At 38.1% G+C, this 21691-nt stretch overlaps 3 protein-coding genes across 3 annotated transcripts; 1 reads left to right on the top strand and 2 right to left on the bottom strand.

The window, feature by feature from the left end:
* The first annotated feature begins 460 nt into the window (after positions 1–460).
* On the top strand, positions 461–10226 carry LOC122829418 (pre-mRNA-splicing factor ATP-dependent RNA helicase DHX15-like). The gene is made up of 14 exons (XM_044113952.1): positions 461–652; positions 3088–3430; positions 3583–3776; positions 3890–4049; positions 4550–4768; positions 4855–5022; positions 5110–5196; positions 5513–5662; positions 5802–5910; positions 5996–6187; positions 7685–7807; positions 9184–9374; positions 9505–9674; positions 9785–10226. The coding sequence occupies exons 1-14, from the start codon at positions 588–590 to the stop codon at positions 9900–9902; spliced, it is 2289 nt and encodes a 762-aa protein (XP_043969887.1). The 5' UTR covers positions 461–587; the 3' UTR covers positions 9903–10226.
* LOC122829419 (solute carrier family 22 member 7-like) lies at positions 9990–15716 on the bottom strand. Its single transcript, XM_044113953.1, has 9 exons — positions 13457–15716; positions 13241–13344; positions 12984–13138; positions 12685–12853; positions 12191–12314; positions 11993–12102; positions 11668–11882; positions 11458–11566; positions 9990–10895 (listed from the first exon to the last, which is right to left on the bottom strand). Exons 1-9 carry the CDS (start codon positions 13826–13828, stop codon positions 10664–10666), a joined length of 1590 nt encoding a protein of 529 aa, XP_043969888.1. The 5' UTR covers positions 13829–15716; the 3' UTR covers positions 9990–10663.
* Positions 15717–16756: 1040 nt separating this feature from the next.
* LOC122829420 (solute carrier family 22 member 7-like) lies at positions 16757–21500 on the bottom strand. Its single transcript, XM_044113954.1, has 10 exons — positions 21086–21500; positions 20911–21014; positions 20338–20492; positions 19258–19426; positions 18975–19098; positions 18797–18906; positions 18008–18222; positions 17733–17841; positions 17370–17576; positions 16757–17292 (listed from the first exon to the last, which is right to left on the bottom strand). The coding sequence occupies exons 1-10, from the start codon at positions 21464–21466 to the stop codon at positions 17250–17252; spliced, it is 1617 nt and encodes a 538-aa protein (XP_043969889.1). The 5' UTR covers positions 21467–21500; the 3' UTR covers positions 16757–17249.
* Positions 21501–21691: the final 191 nt, after the last annotated feature.

Genomic DNA, 21691 nt, shown 5'->3' on the forward strand with positions numbered 1-21691 from the left:
AATGGTTAAATATGGACAATTTTTACCCTGATTATTTTTGATTTACTGTTATGTAGTTTGTATCAGTTCTGTTTTAAAGTACTAGCTGTCAGAAAAAATAAAGAAAAAGAAAAATGTGAAAAATTAAACTAAATCTGTCACTCCCTCTTCACAATTATAATTGTGTATATGTAACAAATAAAATCTAATCGGAATTTAATTAATAAGTTCTTTGGCTTCAATGTGCAAAAATGTGAAAACATTAGTGAGATATGAATGCTTCTGAAAAATGAAATAAATATCTGTAAAGTAATGTTATAAATTATTTGAGTCAGCCATTAAATTATCTGACATAATTTTATATCTTTCTGAAATTGTTTTATTTAAAATGTGGCCATTTAAAAACAAACTGTACTCCACTGTTGGTGACTTCAAAAATTGAGAAATGCGAGATAAATTATACAGTAGGATCCACACCAGCAGGTGGCGGTGTTACAATCTGTAAAACAAATATGAAAAAACAGCGCAGGAATCAGGAAACTGGTAGTTGCATTTTGCGCAGCACTGTTGTGTTGGCGGTGTAGATAAACTACATTTTCCTAACCAATATGTCCAAAAGACACCGTTTGGATTTGGGCGATGATTACTCCTCCAGTAAGAAGCGGTCTGACGGGTAGGTGAAGCTACACTACGTCTTTATCCCCTTGGAACAATGAGGCTATGAGCTAGACGTTAGCCGGTGCTAGTTCAGTAAGCTAAGTACCAGCCAAAAAGCCGAAACAAAAATAGTCTCTGTTGTTAGCGATGCAGCTTATTTTGATTTGATTCCTCTCCTCAGCACATGAGCGCTCCTCTGACAAAGGGCTACAAGTGCTTGTTATTGCTTTAGAGATATCTTGAGAGCCAATGGAGGTGAGCTTATCTTGAGAAACGAATTATCAACGTTCTCTGCACGTGCGGGGCTAACTGTATTAGCCACATGCTAACAGCTCATTCAGGACATCTTCAAAGTTGCGCGATTGGGATATCCTTAGCTGCATTGTCAGAGATTGTGGTTTAATGCAACGAAATCGATGCATATTTTAGAATATTAAATATTATGTAATCTTTGAAGTTAGTAAGTTATGTAGTGTTGCTTTGACGAGATAAGTATTTCCAGTGTTCAGTGCCATTCGCGCGTCTGTAGTAAGTCATCAAGGCTATTTGAGTATCACTTCCCTAGGTACAAAGTTATCTATTCTCACTCAACACTTTTATTAACTACCTTGCAATTCTAGTTGAGAAGAAAATTCAAGCCTTTGTAGTTACGTGTCTAATTTGTATTCAGTTTTATTCGGTTGCGTTTTATTGTCTTTATTATTATTTTTTTACGGATTAGGTTAAGGTCGATTTTATACGTAGTGATTGACTATTGTTTTGAAAGTATAGAAATGTTCTTTGACTTTATCTTCACCTTTTTAAATAGTGCCATAATAAGATTCTGTTTTGGGATGTATTACCATTAAAGAAGAAGCATAATGGTATCAATTTTAAGTGTATGTTTGACATAGAAATTACATTTTCAGTTTGGAGAAAACCAGAACGGCACCACTGGAATTACTTGTAAATGCAGGAATACATTATTAACTTGCAATGGCCCATTCCTTCTAGCTTCGTTTTTTTTATCAGTCGCCACAGCAACGTCAATGCCGTCCCCTTCAGTTTCTACAAGGGTTCTTGAAATGTTGGCCACTGCACTTCCCTTTGCAGTGGTTACTGAAGCAAAGATCAATGCTAATATTTTTGACTGCATATGCCTATTAGCTCTCTAATATTCAGATTCACCCATGTATTTCCTACTAAAAATAACCAAGTTACAACTATGGTTGCAAAAACCGAAAATAGCAATTTCTTAGTAACTGTTAGATCAGTGGCCCATGTTATCTCTTTAATGCTTACAGAACTTGAATCTGAATAACCTTTTACCCAGGTCTGTCTCTATTGTAACTTTATTCTTTGTAGTCTGGCAACCTAACCCTCTCTAGAGCAGATTAAATGTCTATATGTGTCAAAAAGATAGCCCTGAAGTGATTGGTTCTTTTGCAGTGTAAGGAAACTGCAACAAAATATGATGGCATGCAGAATGAGCCTCTTCTCTCTCTTTTCAATCATTCTTATTTTTTTTGCTCAATAATACAAAATTGCTATTAACATTTTTAGTACACTTGTATGTTTCTTATAATCTGCTGTTTTTTCATAACATTATGGTTTTCTGTATACCTGATGTTGCAGTAAGATTTCTATTTTATTTTTAATACTTATTTATGTGGATCTTGGGGCTCTCCCTTTGCCTACGGCTGAGCTGCTGATACACTTGAATCTCCTCAATAAGGACCAATAAATAAGGACCAAAAGTTTGGCTTTGCACAAGTTCAAAACAGACATAAACCCACTAAAAATCGTCTAACTAATAAATTCAACAATTGTAGAAGTTGTGGAATTGGCAAAACATAATATTGACATAATGGGGTTAATAGAAGGATAAAGGATAATCTCCAGAAATCAAGCAGAATTTAAAAGTAAGAGTTTATTGTTCTTTAGGTTTCGCTATCACTTTTAACATGTGATAAACCAGTGCTCATCATTGAACAGAAATTGTGCAGTGGTAATTGAGGCTGTTTGCAGTGTTGCGATGTCCTTGTTTAATTAGCTTATCAGGAATGTTTTTGTTCAGTCAGTGAAAGTTGTGCTCTCATTTCCTCGTTATGGGTCAGAAACATCAGCTTTGAAATCTTCTGATTCAGTATTATTTCTCAGTTTAAAATGAGTCTCCTTTGGATAGATTCTTGTTTCATTAAGAGGTTTTGCAATACTTAAATCCTCATCTGTCACATGAGCTTGATTATGTAAAATAATAAATATTCATGCTTTATACATCCGTTATTCAGGAGGGCTTTATACTTTATGCATTGATGTGGTGTCAGCTCATTGTATTTCTATTGTGAAGATTTTAAATATTTTCACAGAAAACCGTAAACTGCTTTTTCCTCACACTTTGTATTTGTATGGCTAGTACTTGATTGTATTATGAAATTGTTGCTGATGAAGCACTATTTTTTACTCTCAAAGGAGAGACAGAGACCGTGACAGAGACCGTGAGGACCGTTCCAGGGACAGGGATCGAGACAGAGATCGCGACAGGGACAGAGACCGGGACAGGGAACCCAAGCTGTCGGCAGCTCCCTCTAACAGCATGCCGTCGATGTCGAGCATACCTCCTATCAAGCAGATGAACATGCACCAGCAGATTAACCCATTCACCAATCTGCCACACACGCCGCGCTACTACGAGATCCTGAAGAAAAGGCTACAGCTTCCGGTGTGGGAATACAAAGAAAACTTCAGCGACATCATTACACGCAATCAGAGCTTTGTCCTTGTTGGAGAGACTGGCTCTGGAAAAACAACACAGGTACGATATTCATACAGATCCAGCCTAATCCAGTTTAAGAAACAGCTGGGAAAATGTAGAAATGAAGAGTTAAATGGAAGATTTGAAAGAATCCTTCATGAAATAATAATATTCAACGGTTTCTAAATTGTTGCCTTTATTTCAATCTTCAGATTCCTCAGTGGTGTGTGGACATGGTGAGGGCCTTGCCTGGTCCTAAGCGGGCCGTAGCTTGTACTCAGCCGCGGAGAGTGGCTGCCATGAGCGTAGCTCAAAGGGTTGCAGACGAAATGGATGTCATGCTTGGACAGGAAGTCGGCTACTCCATCAGATTTGAGGACTGCAGTTCTGCCAAGACTATATTAAAGTAAGGGCTGCTTTTCTGAAGAGGGTTTTTTAGTTCAAGGATGTTCCACTGCAATCAGAATTGATCTTGCACCAGAAATGTGCAGTTTATTGAAACATTGTTATTTTCTGCAGATACATGACAGATGGTATGTTACTGAGAGAAGCTATGAATGATCCTCTGCTGGAGCGATATGGTGTGATCATTCTGGATGAGGCCCACGAGCGAACTCTGGCCACAGACATCCTGATGGGCGTGTTGAAGGAAGTGGTTCGCCAAAGACAGGATCTGAAGGTGTTTTTTTTTTTTTTTTTTTTTTTTACTATATATATATATATATATATTATTATTGTTTTTCAGGAACAATAACACCATTGTTTAAGACATCTAAGATTTGTAATGGAGATCTTAACATTGGTTTTGGTAATGTTTTGACATTCCAATAAGATTTTAGCTATTGTAATTCTGAAGTCTCGTTCAGCATTTATAGCTTCCAAAATAGTTTGAAACATCAACATATAATAATTGTTGTGTTACAAAGTCAACCAATGCAGAGTTTCTTCACAAAGTTGTTCTATAAAATGCTGACTACTTTTTTTTTTTACAAGTGTGGAAAAAGTAGCAGCAAAGGCACCAGCTTGTCATGTTGCCCCATGTGAAACAGGCCCTTCATCAATGGTTACTATAGGATATTCATCTAATGTTCTGTTGACATTAAAGACTCGGATCTCACATAGCTTCAAAATTATAAGCATCATTTTTAAAGAATAGTGATCATAGGTTTCTCTGCACAGGTAATTGTGATGAGTGCCACCCTGGATGCAGGAAAGTTCCAAGTGTACTTCGACAGCTGCCCTCTGCTGACCATTCCTGGACGCACACATCCTGTGGAGATCTTCTACACCCCTGAACCAGAGCGGGACTACCTGGAGGCAGCTATTCGTACCGTCATTCAGATTCACATGTGTGAAGAGGAAGAAGGTGACGTCCTTCTGTTCCTCACAGGTCAAGAGGTAATGCTTACAATACTTACAAGTACGTTATTGAGCAGCCTTGTTTGTCCTGGATGAGGAAGGCAAGTCATTGTCCTTTCTTTCAGGAAATTGATGAAGCCTGTAAGAGAATCAAACGAGAAGTTGACGACCTTGGCCCTGAAGTCGGAGACATCAAAATCATTCCACTGTATTCCACGTTGCCCCCGCAGCAGCAGCAGAGGATCTTTGAGCCACCTCCTCCAAGAAAGCCAAACGGTGCTATAGGGAGAAAGGTCTGCTGGCAAAAATGGATCATTCTAAATGGGCTCCACTGTTTACATTCTTGAATGAATATTTAAACTGTTGCTTTCCCCCTTCAGGTTGTTGTGTCAACAAATATCGCTGAGACGTCGCTAACAATTGATGGTGTCGTGTTTGTCATTGACCCGGGATTTGCCAAACAGAAGGTGAGTTGAAAGGAACCCTGTTTATTCTACATACAGTACCTTGTAAAAGTGGTCAAGCAAGACCCAAATTGCACTTTTTGACCAACATCCATAGACAGACCATGTCCATGTTGTAACATGGAGGCAGCGGTATCGTGCTGCGGGGTGGTTTTTCTCAGCATAGCATTGTGAATTGCTTAATTTGGTATTATTCAATATCTGTTTCTGAAATATTGTTTCTAAGTCTTTTGTTGTTGGTTTAGTTTATCTGTTTTTTTGTCCCATTCTACATGTAGCTTTAAGCATGTGTGTTACATTCTTTATAATATGTGTCTAGGTGTACAATCCCCGCATCAGAGTTGAGTCTCTGCTAGTCACAGCCATCAGTAAAGCTTCGGCACAGCAGAGGGCAGGCAGAGCCGGCAGAACACGTCCAGGGAAATGTTTCCGCCTCTATACAGAGAAGGCCTACAAAACAGAGATGCAGGTGAGTCGCTGTGGAAGTGGGACGTTGGTTCACTCCCTCCCTGCTTCTCCGGTCTGTTTGATGTTGAAGGTTTTTTTTTGTTGTTTTTTTTTGTATCAAAAATGTACAAGATAAAGTTATTAAATTTATGCTTTTCCAGGATAATACATACCCAGAGATTCTTCGGTCCAATTTGGGATCTGTTGTGCTGCAGTTGAAGAAGTTGGGCATTGATGACCTTGTCCACTTTGACTTCATGGACCCTCCAGGTGAGTAACGGTTGACTCAGAAGAAAAGTCATGTTGACCAGTTGACTTGCGGATCCTGATCACCCTTCTCTCCCCACCAATGCAGCTCCTGAAACGCTTATGAGAGCTCTTGAGCTTCTTAATTACCTGGCCGCTCTCAACGATGATGGTGACCTGACCGAGCTTGGCTCCATGATGGCAGAATTTCCGCTGGATCCTCAACTGGCCAAGATGGTCATAGCCAGCTGCGAGTTTAACTGCTCCAATGAGATCCTCTCCATCACTGCCATGCTGTCAGGTAATGCCCAGGACTGGGCTGACACCTTCTAGCCTTTAAAAGGCCAAGCTTCTTAAGGAAAACACTTGTTTGAAATAACCAGCCATGTTATTTCTTCACATTATCCTAATAGGTTTGACTTCAATCTTTAACTTTATATCAGTTAAAGACTGGTCGATGATTATTATAAAGTGATTATGACTAGGTACGGGTCAGTCGGTATTCCAAGGTTTTGATAAATTTATTCAAAACCTCAAATGTTTTTGGCATCCACTGCTAAAGTTGAAATCCTTTATGAATGTAATTTCAGAGAAAGTAAGTAACATAGTGCTTACTACTGCTAAAATGTCACTGATCCTGAAAATGATTGGCTGTTGTGGCGTCGAAGCTAAACAAAAATAATAGAAGATAAAGTAATTCATTCAACACCCCAACCTGCCAAAACAATGAGCTTACAACATGACATGATGGTGAAATAATAAATAACGCATGGTCCTGACGGGCTAATAAAAAATCATGCAGTGGAAATTATTATTGGTAAGAAATGAAAGCCATTATAATAAATTTTCTATTTTTTTTCCAGTCTTCTTCTCTTCATCTTTGCTTCCAACAATCTTTGGGTCTTTTAGCACCTTAGGCAAAGTAATCTGAGTCAGACATGTGCAGGTACTACAGTTGGTTCATCCAACACCTTGGCCTACACAGTGTTCTGTTTTTATTTTTAATATTTTACCAAACACTTGTTGACTTTCAAACAGTCCTTTGCTGTGTTGCACAAAGTTGTTTTAAGATGATAATATATATTTTTTTATGTTTTGCAGCCTTATTGTTCACCTTATTTTTAAAATAGCATTTGAGGCCTGCTTATGCTTATTTCTAACAATGTAAGGTGAAATTACTTTAAAAGTTCTAATTACTAGTTTACTAAAACATTGAACATCATAAAATTTACATGACTTAAATACAATATTGCTGTTAAAATCAAAGTATTTGCTTGAGTACCCATGCAGCTTCTTAAGTGAAAGTGTTGGATGCGGTCTTTAAATTTTAGGTTTTGTTTACCTACTTGAAGCCTTTTGTACACATCCTGTGGATAGGGCAGGCACCACTCATGCTATTTCAGATTTCATTTAATTCTTATGAATTATTCCGAAGTATATAATTAGATATATCACTGTTTGTCAATGTCATGTGTAGTTAAAGAGAAGACGTTACATGTACATATCAGTCCTGCTTAAATCAAACCTTGCTGGTGTTTCTAATACTTTATAGTTGTGTGAAAACTCTTGTTTTACAGATGTGGTTAAATGACCCCCCACTCTCTACGAGCTTATAGCCATTACTGTTGGAAATGACCTTGAGAAAAGCCTGCAGATCCCCCTTTGATAGAGTGTGGTCCTGCCCTGTCCCAACGCAGTGTCAAGTGCCCTAGCATCATAGGCTTTGCTCCATTTTTCTGTGAATGTTTGACTCATCCCTATGGGCGGCTTTGTTGGGGCCCATACCAACCTTGTTTAGTCCCACAGTGTTTTGTCCGTCCCACGGAGGCTAAGAAGGCAGCGGACGAGTCCAAGATGAGATTTGCTCACATTGACGGAGACCACTTGACGCTGCTCAATGTCTACCACGCCTTCAAACAAAGTGAGTGTCAAGCCTTTAGTTCCACTTTTAGTCAGCACGCTTTTCTTCTTGCTCTTTTTAAGTGATGCCCAGAAAATAGAAAAGCTGCAGGAAACCTTTCCGGCCCATTTGATGATAGAAGACTTGGATCAAAGCATGTTAGAAAACATTTGGATATTAGTCCTAATTTCTCAGCTTCAGTTGTAAACCAGATGAACAGTAAGAATCATAAGTCTAACTTTTGCCTTTTATCAACCATCTGGTTTTATGATAACATTACACTTGAGTTAAACATATTAGATTTTAATGTATCCTCCTGGGTTACATTAAAGATTTTTCCCCTCTACCTCTTACCTCACTATGAATATCAGTCTTAGCTTTCACTGTTGACTTCACTCTCAATACAGTTGCAGTTGTTAAACTGAACTTGGAGCTTATGTTACAGTTCTGTAAAACCTACAACAAACCTTTTTGTTTTAACATATTTCACTGAGCAATTTCCATGCTTCCCAATTGCAAAATATATTCACCTGAATCGGTTCATCTATTGACATTCAAAACACAAAATTTGTCTCCCTCTTGTGGTAGTTATGGAAACACCTGAAACATCTGGTAATTTATTTTGTTAAATGTACAACTGGCATTGTTTTGCCATTGGTACCATCACGTAAACCACATTATTTAGAGATTGAAGTCTTAAAAAAACATTATCAAAGGGCCTAATAGGGCTGCAGTCTGAAATATTTAGAGCACATAACATCAGTTTTAAAGTCCCTCCACTGGCTCCCTGTAGCTCAAAGAATAGACTTTAAAATACTGTTATTAGTTTATAAATCACTGAATGGTTTAGCACCACAATACATTAAAGATTTGCTGCTGTTGTATCAACCTTCCAGAACTCTCAGGTCTTCTAGTTCTGGTTCTGGTTCTGCTCTGCATCCCCAGAACCAGAACCAAACGAGGAGAAGCAGCATTCAGCATCTATCTGGAACAAACTTCCAGAAAACTGTAAAACAGCTGAAACACTGACTTCTTTTAAATATCAACTAAAAACCCACCTGTTTAGAGTTGTATTTGACACGTAATCAATTACAAATTTAATGACAGAATCTGACTTAATGTTCTGTTTTGATTGATGATTCTGTGTTGCATTGTGTTTTTGTGTTTGATTTGATGTAAAGCACTTTGAAATGCCCTGCTGCTGAAATGTGCTATACAAATAAAATTTGATTGACTGATTGATTGATTGCTATTTTTGAGAGTTTTTCCCTGTTTCGGTTGGTAAATCATATATTGTTGTATCTGAAAACAGTTCTGCTGTTCAGGTTCATTTAAAGCTTAAAGGTCTTGAAAGTTAGTTATCTTGACTCAAATCCTTCTTTTTTTTTTTTTTCCAGACCACGAAGCTAATCAGTGGTGTTATGACAACTTTGTCAACTACCGCTCGCTGATGTCTGCTGACAATGTACGTCAGCAGCTGTCCAGGATTATGGACCGCTTCAGTCTGCCTCGGCGTAGCACAGAGTTTACTAGCAGAGATTACTACATCAATATCAGACGAGCGCTCTGCACCGGCTTCTTCATGCAGGTGAGCTATTAGTGTAAAAATATTAGTATAAAAACCTTCATCAGAGATGTTAATGCATACAATTTTTGGTCTTTTATTGCTTTTTTTTAAAAAAAGATTGAAATATTAATAATACTTGTTCTCCTTTCAGGTCGCTCATTTGGAGCGCACAGGCCATTACCTCACAGTGAAAGACAACCAGGTGGTCCAGCTGCACCCATCCACAGTCCTGGACCACAAACCTGAGTGGGTGCTCTACAATGAATTTGTTCTCACCACCAAGAACTACATCCGCACTTGCACAGACATCAAACCAGAGTGGTATGTGCGCTGATGAGTTTATCATGAATGCCTGCAGGTTAACTGCAATGAATGAGTTTCAATTGTCATCTTACTGATGGGATTGTTTCATGTTTTCCTCTTTGTTGCAGGTTGGTGAAGATTGCATCCCAGTACTATGACATGAGTAACTTTCCACAATGTGAAGCTAAAAGACAGCTGGAGCGAATTATTGCCAAACTAGAGAGCAAAGAGTACACGCAGTACTGAATATAGTCGAAGTATCCTGGAAAACAACCTGCATACTGTAGTTTTAGATCTTCCTGTATCATTGTACTTTAATGTTCAAACATTGGCTTTTTGATTTTTAGTATTTTTTGCTTATTTTTGTTTTTCCATCAATGTCGGTTCCGTAAGTAGGTGTAATGACATGAAATATCAGCAGCAGTCGTTAGATCCAGCTTAATATGATTTTCAAAAGAAATTATTTGAAGCAGGTTTTATAGATGTGGTTGAATTTAATTCAGGAGCCTTTGGAGCCATAACAAAGATCTGTGCTTGCTTTGTTTCTTAAATAAACAAGCTTTGACTTTATTTTTGTGGATACTTTTTTTTTTGCTGGATTGGTGTGACAAAAATTATTTGATTGGGAGTTATTTTTACTTCAAGTTTGAACTATGTCTTGGCTTTGTCGCGTAAAAATTAAATGACATGTTAATTCTTTTTTTTTTTTTTACATTTCTATTTACTGTTTTCAGTTTGCCATATATATTTATGCTCATTTTGGCATATTTGCACTGTACTCAATTGACAGTGACAACATAAAGCTTTGCCAAGAGAAGACATACATGAAACTCAAAAACAGTGGTGAACTGAGACTCAAGATCCTTTATTGGCTGGCATTACCAAGCAAAACCTACTTTTAATCTTAAAATGTCAACTTTTCACAAATAAAGCCCCACCACTCAATTGCAGACAAATTTGCACAAATCAAGCCGTCAACATCCAGTTTGCATTTTCCATGAAAATATTTACGCCTTCTGATTTGTGTTGGACTGCGTTTCTTCAACGTCTTCAATGGTCTCTGGCAGACACCTGTTGCGTGTCTCTGCCAAAGTCCTTGCCACCAGTCCTCCCAGTAAAGCTGTTGAGCACAAGACCACCTGCGGAAGTTCCTTCCAAACCTCATCTAGTAACAGGATCAGAGGACACACAGCAACGCCAAACCGACCCATGAATGAGTTGTAGCCCATTCCATTTTGCCTGCAACAGAGACAGAAGTACAGCTCTTAGCAGGAGAGACCTGATAGGCTCGAGAGATTACTTCTGCAGGAACAAATGGTTCAAGTCCCCTTTGTTTACAAAGCTACAAGTTCCTCTACTATTTTTTTTATGTGAATCTAGCCATAAAGAAGTGAAGTGCCACTTGTTGGGATAAAATAATAAAAAAATTACAATTTGATTGTGTGAATGGATCTTCAAAGTCAATGCTCTTTATGCAGTCTGAATGCCTGCAAGCTAACGTATTAGCAGAAATAACCAGATAAATACAGCAGGTTTGAGTTTCCGTGCTTTGTCCTAAGGTTTTGATATTACAAAATGAGCTAATCTTCATTTGTGCAGTCGGAGCATCTGCATGGTTTGCCATAAGATAAAATAACTCGGCATACATGCATTTTAAATTTATAATATCAGGAAAGTCAGGTCAAAGGGGGGACAGTTGATTGTTTTAAATCATGTATTTTCACATGCATTGAAAATCGGACAGTTACATTTCTGTGTGATGAAGTTATCCATAAAGGTCAGAGATTGTCATTTCCATTACCTAACTACAGTTGGATACAGCTCTGAAGTGTACAGCGAAACCATTCCAAAGGAAGCTGAAGAAAACCCCTTTCCAGCAACGGCAACAACTGTTCTGGCCACAGACATATCTGCGAAGAATGGGGTGTTAACTTTTTTTTCTTGATGTAGTAGAAATTAATTGTTTATCTTTACATAATGCTGATAATTTCTGAAGCAGTTAGTCACCTACCTTTTGGTATGACAATGTTGATTCCAAGGCAGAGCGCAGACAACAGCAAAGCTCCCGCCTCAGTGCTGCGCCTGCCGATTTTATCCAGCAAATAGTAAACTGATAGTTTGGCTGGCAACTCAATTACAGCATAGGTAAATTGAGTAAGGTAGATATTTAAGCCAAAGCCCGTGATGTTGAAGCTGATGCCGTAAAATGTTGTAGCAATACAAAACCTGTGGGTACAGAAGTATTCAGATCCAAATAAATATATATAATAAACATTTTATACTAATAAGTTATTTTGACCTTTCAGTAACGAAACAAAAACACAGGTTGCACAAACCATAAGAGGCCCGTTTGCAGAGATAGTTTCCTCATCTTAGGTGTTCGAATCAAGTCAAGGTATGTATAAGTTCTTCCTCTTGCCCCCTTGTCTACAATTGTGGATAATGTCTGAAAAATATCAGAGGTAGATTTTATTTTTTTCACCAATATAGAAATGCTCTAAAATTAAGGTTAAGCTTTCAGTTCTTAATACAACCTCTGCTTTTAGTGTGTGAATGGAATCTTCTCTTTGATTTATCTTGGCACATTTCTTCAGGTATATCTCAGCCTGCTCCAGTTTTCCATTGGCAATGAGCCACCTCGCTGAGTCAGGCATCCACCTGAGTTTAGCAAAAAAAAAAAAAAAAAAAAGGTTTTTAATCTATATATTCGTATAGGAAATAAAACTTCTCCGACAGACTGGCGACCTGTCCAGGGTGTACCCCACCTCTCACCCAGAACCTTAGCTGGGGATAGGCACCAGCAACCCTCCTGACCCCATTAGGGACAAAGGGTGTATAGAAAATGGATGGATGGATGGAAATAAAACTTTGATCACCACCACCACCCAAGTTGGAACAATTGTCTTAAACATTTTATGAACTGACATTTTTCATTAGCTCTTCTACATATCAGTACAAAATTTAATACTATAAAGAAACGTTGACTTAACACACTTGACATCAAAACCTTGACAGAATCAAGTCATACCTCCAAGTGATGATTGCCAAGATTAAAGGCGACGTAACACTTAGAGTGAGCCAACGCCAGTCAGTCACAAAGTAAGCAATTGCTGCAAATGCTGTGTTGCCAAATGTCCAGGATAAACTATCAATGACTCCGACCAGTTTCCTGTGTTCAATGTCCACCCACTCCACACCTGCAAGGAAATATCTCATTTTTCAAGATGATCAAACAGAGTTAATTATATAAACACACATTCCTCATAACCATCCCTGAAGCTGCCCTGGTCTTTCCCAGTTAGCTCAGCATAATCACAGATTAATTACAGAGAACGCATGAGATGATGACAATGCCAGTGATGCAGAACCCAGTGAAGAACCTCAACACTGCAAACATCACGTAGGTCGTAGAAAAGGCGCTTGCTACAGCAAACAGCATGCCAGATACATATGACACCAGGAGCATGATCCTGCGGCCAAACCTGTGGAGAGTAGTAGTGAATCAATTTAACAGCATGAAGCTATATGTATACATACATACATACAACTATTAGTTTAAAAACTGTATTACACAACTGTAATACCTGTCACTTAGACTTCCGAAGGCTACTGCTCCAAACATTACTCCAGCAAAGAAGATGCTTGCTGTTGCTTTGTTTTTACCTCTTCTGTCACACACAAGGTCCCACTTTATGTAACAAGAGTAGAAAGGCACGTTTCCTCCAAAAATTAGTCTTCTTTTAGGAAAATGCACATTTTAATATCAAAATGTATAAAGAAAGAAAAGTCAGCAGGATTACCTCTGAGGTTATTGTTGATTTGAAGGTTGTGTTGTCGTACACCCATCCGTTCTGGCATGGCACAGTGGCAGCATCAGTAACATCAGAAGAGTTGAGCAACAGGTGATATTGAGGCTTTGCAAACATCCTACAGGAGCTGGGCCTCCCATCTGTCTCGACTGGGATACTCGTAGTAATTCTTTCTGCCTGAGATAAATTCAGAAAATCATCTAGCGAGCTGATGTCACAGTGATGAGCTGGTGTTGCTGCGATAAAATTATTCAGCATGAAGTGGCAAGGAAGCGTGAAGCGACCCAGGAAGTTGATGGCAATAATCATTATCTGAAATTTTCCAAATCCATTAATATCAGCAAGAACACTCTCAAACTTCATTGTTGCGTCTGTCTGCAGTCCGATGGGTCTTTATGTAAGATCAATAAAGCAAGTAGAAGAACTCGTCTAGCTCCAACGCCTGTATACTTAGAAATCCACCAATCTTTTAAATCTCTGCCAAGCGAGTATGACCTTTGGCATTTGGTGTAACAGCTCACTCCAAGAGAACAGGTGGAGTGAGAGAATATTTTACTTTACAAGCTCGCTGCCAACATTCCCTTAACCCTTTAACTGCCACGAGGACGCCGGTGTGCACAATATTAACTTGATAGATCTGCAGTTGTTGCTGATCTATCAACAACTGAAATATATTTTCACTGTACCTCTCTGGCTCTGGCGCAGAGGGGTACAGTGAAGTCTTCAAGTTCAAAAAACAAAAAAGTAGAAAAACCTTCTCAGAAGATCAGGTCTTAAATGGATGGAGTAGCAACAAAACTCAAGTAGTGTTTAAACAAGAGCAACAAATGGTGCCAAGAATCCATACACCATTACACCATCACTCTCTACTTCTGCCGAACTCTGACCACAAACTCTTGCAGTTGGAATCAATACTCGTTGGACTATAAATGTTTTTCCTTTTTGTTTTTGTCCAATTTTGTTAACCCCGTGTTTTGAAATGAATATTTTCAAGATTAAACAAATCTGCTTTTTCTTTCCTGACCTTGCCACTAACTCTGACACGAATCTTCATTTGGTAGAAGTTTAGATGCTCAGACAGTTACCCTGTGAAGGGAAAGTATTTCCTTGTCCTCTGACTTAGCCCTACAGTGTTGATGCAAAGCAGATCCCCAGCTTTGAAAAACACCGCAGAGCACCTATCAAAAATTTTATTTCACCTCGTATTCATAAATGGCTCGGTATTTAGAGAACTTTTTATGTTTACGTTTTTAGAGACACGCAGGTTTTTGATGGTTCAGTCAATACCTTTCCCTTTACAGACTGATGAGAGATTGTTTACTGGTTATTAAGGCAGGAAGCTGAGCTATTGCACTGCACCTCTACCTATTTAAATCTATTTGAATATCAAAGTTTAATATTTCAGTTTTTAAATGTCAAATTTCCCATTATTATCCATGGTGTTTACGGTTAATGTCAGGCCTTTGAAAGTGACAATGTGTAATGTTTTATGAGTGTATGATGCTTGATGAAGAAACTTTGAGTTTGTAAGTGTACAAATTTGTAGGAACTGTTTAAATAAGTCATTGCTTAAGTTTTATACACCAACATGTTTTACTTGTCCTGATTAGACTTATTTAAATTTTTTAAAATTGTTTTCTTTAATTGTTTTATCTCACTTTTTTTTCAAATTTTCTTTCATGAGAATTTGAATTTAGCCTAAAATCACATATATTTGAAAACACTGTTCACCTAAAAAGACAGTCATATTTATGCCACCCTGAGCTACACATAATAAAAAAGACAAAGCAGAACTTTTGAGCAGTTAATTGTTTAAAAACACGTTTCTTTATCTTGGCTGCAAACTCTATGTTTTCAGATTTGTACAGGATTGTGATGAGTCATGCTCATACAGCACATCACTATATTTACAAGGAAATGTTGAATATTACCTGGCTTTACTGATTCATGTATAACAGAACGGTTGTTGTTTCATGTATACCTGTAATTTTGTAAGCTGCATCTCCCACAATCAGCACAATCCAGTTAAACAGAATTACGTAAAAACTTAAAACCTCTTTTCATATGCCTCTTGATCTGAAAAAATCTAGATCAAGATCTGAAAAAATCTAAATCTGTATTTCCCTAACAATTCAGGTTATTTTTCACCGTTTTCTATTCCAACCATGAAACGGCAAGCCGCAAACATTTTCATGTTTAAACTACTCAGAAACTGTTCTTGTGTTTGTTGTAAGCAAAACTAATAAAAACACTCTGACAATGCTCATCAACTACAAGTTTTAAATTGTGACCGGCCACCTGTCATCTTCACCAGACATTTTATTCATTGCAAACCTAATTGGACTTTAACTTTGTGTCGTTAATACATAACCAGGAGAGGCCCTGTCTCAGGGCTCCACTCTGCCGTGTTGCAGAGCCCCATCCATCCATCCATCCATTTTCTTTACACCCTTCTTCCCTAAATGGGGTCGGGAGGGTTGCTGGTTCCTCTCCAGCTGCGTCCCGGGCGAGAGGCGGGGTACACCCTAGACAGGTCGCCAGTCTGTCGCAGGGCAACACAGAGACATACAGGACAAACAACACACTCACACACACACCTAGGGAGAATTTAGAGAAACCAATTAACCTGACAGTCATGTTTTTGGACTGTGGGAGGAAGCCGGAGAACCCGGAGAGATGTTGCAGAGCCATCATCATAAATTCTCAGTAAATTGACATAGGGATTATAGTCCTATTAAAGCATGGAGTAAACTTGTAAATATTAGCTTAGGGCTTCAGCATCAAAGCGTCTACAGCAGCAAAATATGACTCAGCTGAAAAATGGCTGCATGTGTCAAGCTGGGTGATGTGATTTTGTCTGGACAGGGCTATATGCTTGTGACACAGTGGACTAAAACAGCTCTACAGCCATTAAGTAAAGACTGCTTCCTTTCCCCTTTTAAAATTCTTACTCATTGAAATTCTCTCTAGTATATAAAAAAAGAGGTTTTCTCATTATTTAGGATTTTATCATCAGTGGATCAGGTTGCTGTGAATTTCTCTCTGATATGTAGGTAATTTATCTAATGATGATGAAATTACTAATTCAGAGGACAGAATCACTTTGTCTGATGGGGTAGTTGCTTGTTCAAGTCCTGTCTGTTAAACTACACAGGTAAGCCTGAAATTCTCAGCTGAAATAACTGCACAAAAATGTGACTCCGATAAACTTCTGCCTTGACAATAAAAGGTTTATGTAATTTATTGCATCTGATGTTACAAAAACAACAGCAGACCTGGTGGTTGCTCTGATGACACATATCTGATGATACACATTTATTTTCATGTAGAGCAGTAGTTGACATCGGATCACTGACGATGGATTGTAAGGTAATTGTCGGCACCGTCTGATCAGATTTGAACAAGCTCCTGTAGACAAAAGGCAGACATGCACGCATTCCTGATGGGACTGATTATTTTCCCATCAGGAGACTGCAGCAGTCTCAATGTTGTCAGTGAATAAGTTTAAGAGGACACAGTCACAATACTAATGTACACCACTTAATGTGTAGTTTTATCTTAAAGTTATAGATTCGTCAAGGATTTACATGACAATTACTTAATTTTTGCATCGGACCAAGACATAGTTAACTGTCTCTAATCAGTGTCAGACACAAAAAAGTTCTGCTTAAGACATCAAAGCATTTCATCAAACAACAGAGAAGTGATAGCATAGCAGATTAACATTGTAGACAATTCTTCTCCAGTGGAAATTGACCATTTTGTTTTTCATGCCCAAAACCAGTCACAGAGTCGCTTTCTCATCAGATGTCGCTATTGATCGTCTTCTGCAAAACAAAATATGTTCTCATAAAGCTTTCGTTTTTTAGGTTTTCCTAAAAAAGACAGTTTTATTGTATTTTACCTTGTCTGCTCAATGTCTTCGATGGTCTCCGGGAGACGGACGTTTAGTGTCTCAGGAAGAAAAGAAGCTGAGAGAGCTGCAACGCAAGCCACGAAGGTAAAAATGATATTTGGTAGGTAAGACCAGATGTCCTCAAGAATCATCACCAGGGGTGACAGAGACACACCAATGCGAGCAGTGAAAGAGCTGAAACCAAGTCCGTTTTGCCTGTACAACCCGACAGAGAAGAATTTTAATGTTGAATACTTATTTCCGGATATTGTTCTTGTTGTTGTTCTTATGACAATAACATGCTTGCAAATCTGTTTTCCTGGATACTAAAATGCGTTTGACTAGACAAAAACAGGTGAAATGTTTTCAGACCTCATCACAGTGGGATAAAGCTCTGTTGTATACAGGAATACAGTTGTAAAAGCTGCTTCTGCAAACATCTTGCCTGAAGCTCCAAAAACTGTCCTTACTGTCCACAAATCTGAAAGAAAAAGAAAATTCTTAGGCGTTTCAACTTTGACAATTCGTGATTTCATTGTTTTAGGACTTGTTGCTTCAAGCCATTGACAATTCAAATGTTTGTCATGTATAAATGCTACTTCAAGCTTTCTCGTTGTAAGAAACACACACTTAGATTTTTGATTTACTCTGAGGGATGAAAATGCTGCAGAACAAACACAGCCCTGTGAGAGCAAGTGTTCCAGCCTGAGTCAATCTTCGGCCTAATTTGTTCAAAAAGAAAATGATGAAGATTTTTGCTGGGACTTCGGTGACGCCATAGATGAATTGCGTGAGATAAATGTCCACTCCAAACCCAGGAACATTTAAGCTGATTCCATAGTAGATGCAGGCCACTCCAAACCTACAGGTAAAAAAAAAAAAAACAACAAAAACATAGCAAGAGATTTGGTTAGTAAAAAAAAGCAAAAACTGTTGTATGAATGCTGGTTTCTGATTGGCTAGTTTGTGTCACGTATTGTATTTCTGCAGCTGAAACTGCTTCCTGTCGAACAATAAAATAGAGTCCAACTCTATTTGTGTATAGATGTTTAGTTTAAACCTAATGTCAAATTAGGAACCTATGTCAAGACCACAAAACTGATTTTGACAGACGAAATTAAGGGTGATTAGACTGAATTTTGCTATTTTGAAAGAAGAACAGAGTAATACTCTACAGCCTCAAGATGCATAAAGCAAATATAAATATTATTATTATATGAGACTGTTCTTTGGGGGCTGAATACTAGAGTAGAAGTTTATTCATTTATTTTTTATTTTTATTTTAAACATATTAGAATCTATTTTTACTTATACCTTTATTCATATTTATGGGTTAGTTTGTACAGGTTTACTAAATCATAATTAAAGAGGTATCAATACTTTTGCTAGACCCTGTCATATCACGGTTTGAAAAGTAATAAAAAACATTTATATACCAAACAATTCCAGTTAGTAGCGCAAGTCGTCTCATTCTGGGAGTCTTCACAAGGTCCATATAGGAGTATTTTCTATTTTCATCCTCAACAAGAATTACTTTGGAGAGAATCTGGACAATTAAAAGAGGAATTTAAACAAAAAGCTATTTACATAAAGAGAATGTGGAAATTGTTGTACCTCAGGCTTTAGGTCAGCCATGAACTCTTCTCTGCGGTTGAATTTTGCACATTTAGTCAGGTAAAAATGAGCACTCTTCACTTTTCCATTACTTATCAACCATCTGGCAGACTCTGGAAGCCACCTGCACAAGAAGAAAGGTTGGCTGCATGACACAAACATAAAAGATTTTCTAAAGACTTTCTAAAAGATTTCTAATGTTACTTTTTTTTTTTTGCTTCTGCATACAGGCCTGAGTGCTTAGTTTATTTTTAATGTTTAAATTTGACCGGTTTCTGCTTACCACCAACAGATCATAGCCAGCAGCAGTGGGCTGGTCACAGTGGCAGTCAGGTATCTCCAGTCATTCACAAAGTAGGCCACACCGGGCAACAGAATCGTTGAAAAACTCCAGTCCAAACTCATTAAGACTCCCACCGAGGTACGATGCTCAATTCCGACCCATTCTACACCTGTCAGAAAACAACATTAAAGGTATTAAAAGAGAATAGAACATAAAATCAACAGAATAAAATAAAGTTTCATTCAAGCTTAATATTTTATTGACTGTGAATTAGTATCTTATTTCACAGTCAAGATTTTCTGTGTAAATAAAAACCTTTTTGTTGTAAATGTTAAAACTTAGAGCACAAGAATCCAAGACAATATTGGAAAGACAGTTTATCAGTTTTACAGCATATTAGTAAAAGTTTTGGGTCACCTCCTTTTATTCACATAACCTCCAATGGCATTCTATTTTAAATACAAAAACTTTAGTTTGGAATTGGACCACTATTTGCAGCTACAGTAGCTTAACCTCTGAAAAGGGTCAACAAAGTTTAGGAATGTGTGTGTGCAGACTGTTTATTAGTTTTCCAAAAGAGCATTTGTGAGATCAGACGCTGATGTCGGATGACAAAGCCTGGCTGAAAGTCTAGTTTCTAATTCAACCCAGGGGTGGTCTGTTGGGTTCAGGTCAGGACTTCATGTTGGTCAGTCAAGTTTATAGAGCTTGCTTTTTGCACTCTGTCCCGTTTGAAATAAAGAGCCGTCCCCAAACTTTGGAAACCATGGTCTTGTACTGGAAAAATGTAGAATGCCCTCTTCAGGTTTGGTACAATGTCCTACAACCAGCTGGATGAGTTTGAGTATCTTTAGGTCTTGTTCACAAATGAGGAAAGAATGGGGCAGGAGATCGATAGTCTGACATCTGCAGTACTGTGAAGAGAAAGTGAAGCCAAAAGGCAAAGCTCTCTGTTTTCCAGTCCATCTACATTCCTATCTTCAACTGTGGTCATGAGTTTTGGGATGTGAGCAAAAGACCAAGATTGTACAAACCCTTTATACAGAACCGACATTTTTGATGTGTTGACAGACAACTTACATAGAACAATGGAGACTATACTGATTCCAGAAATCCCAAATCCAGTGAAAAATCTCATGGCAGCAAACATGGCAAAGTTATAAGAGAAAGCACTTGCAAAGCCAAAGATGGTGGTCATTATGTAGGACACCAGAAGTGTTCTTTTCCGTCCAAACCTGTGAAAATGGATATAATTATTGAATAAATAAGACTATTTAAAATGCAAAAACAACCATGCATGCACATTCTCACTCCTAAAGGCAATTTAAAGAGACTAATTAACTCAACGGCCTTATTATCTTAATGTAGGACACCAGCAAAGGGCCCAAAAGGAACCCACACATGCACAGGCAGAAAATACTATCAAAACACCCCATTATTTTTTTTTTAAATTATTTCTGTTTATGTAAGTGATCCAACGAAGACATTTGATACTATATGCCAGCACTGATGTTTATATAAATAAACATAAGCTCTTCTACTTTAGCAATATCATTTAGTGCTTCTAATTTTGTCATAATTTAAAAATTAATAAAAACGTTTTAAATACATATATAAACCAACTAATTGGAAACATGTGAGGAATATCCACACCTGTCACTGAGATAGCCAAAAACCACTGCTCCAGTCATAACCCCCATGAAGAAGATGGTGGCCGTAGCTCTGTTCACACTTCTCTTATCACAAACCAGGTCCCACTAAAATGAAACACAGGTAACAGGGATAAGAGATAAATGTAATAACGGAAAAATGTACCGACAAAACTTACCTCAGTGGCAAGAGTCGATTTAAAGATGCTGTGGTCATAAACCCAACCGTTCTGGCATGGGATCGTAGGTAGATCTGTGGTGTTGGTAGAGTTATACAGCAGGTGGTACTGAGGCTCTGCAAACATCTGACACGAGCTCGGGCTCCCATCACTCTGTAAAGGAATGCTGGCAACCAGCTTGTCTGCCAGAGACAAATTCCTGAATCTTTCTCCATCGTCTAAGGAACTGATGTTGCAGTGGTGAGAAGGAATCACCGTGATGAAGTTATTAAGCAGGAAGTGAAATGGCAAAGTCACACGAGGAATGACCAGCAAGAGAAGTGTCCTGATCTGAAATCTGCCAAAGCCATTAACTTCTGCAAGCACGTTCTCAAACTTCATCTTGCTGACAGATGATTTGGTGCTGGAGAGTGCAGGAAAGCACCACACAAGAGGCAGGGAACTCAAAAGTACATCTTTTTTTCTCTGTTACAGACCTCTGGTTAATGGACATACAGCTCTGCACACTAAACCTCATCACATAACTTTTTTTTCAATAAATAACTTTTTCTGTCAGACAGTGCTTGAAGTGTTCCTTGGTTTGATTAACCCTCACCTGTAAGCAAG

The sequence above is a fragment of the Gambusia affinis genome, linkage group LG04 (genome assembly GCF_019740435.1).
Source record: "Gambusia affinis linkage group LG04, SWU_Gaff_1.0, whole genome shotgun sequence".
Lineage (NCBI taxonomy): Eukaryota > Metazoa > Chordata > Actinopteri > Cyprinodontiformes > Poeciliidae > Gambusia > Gambusia affinis.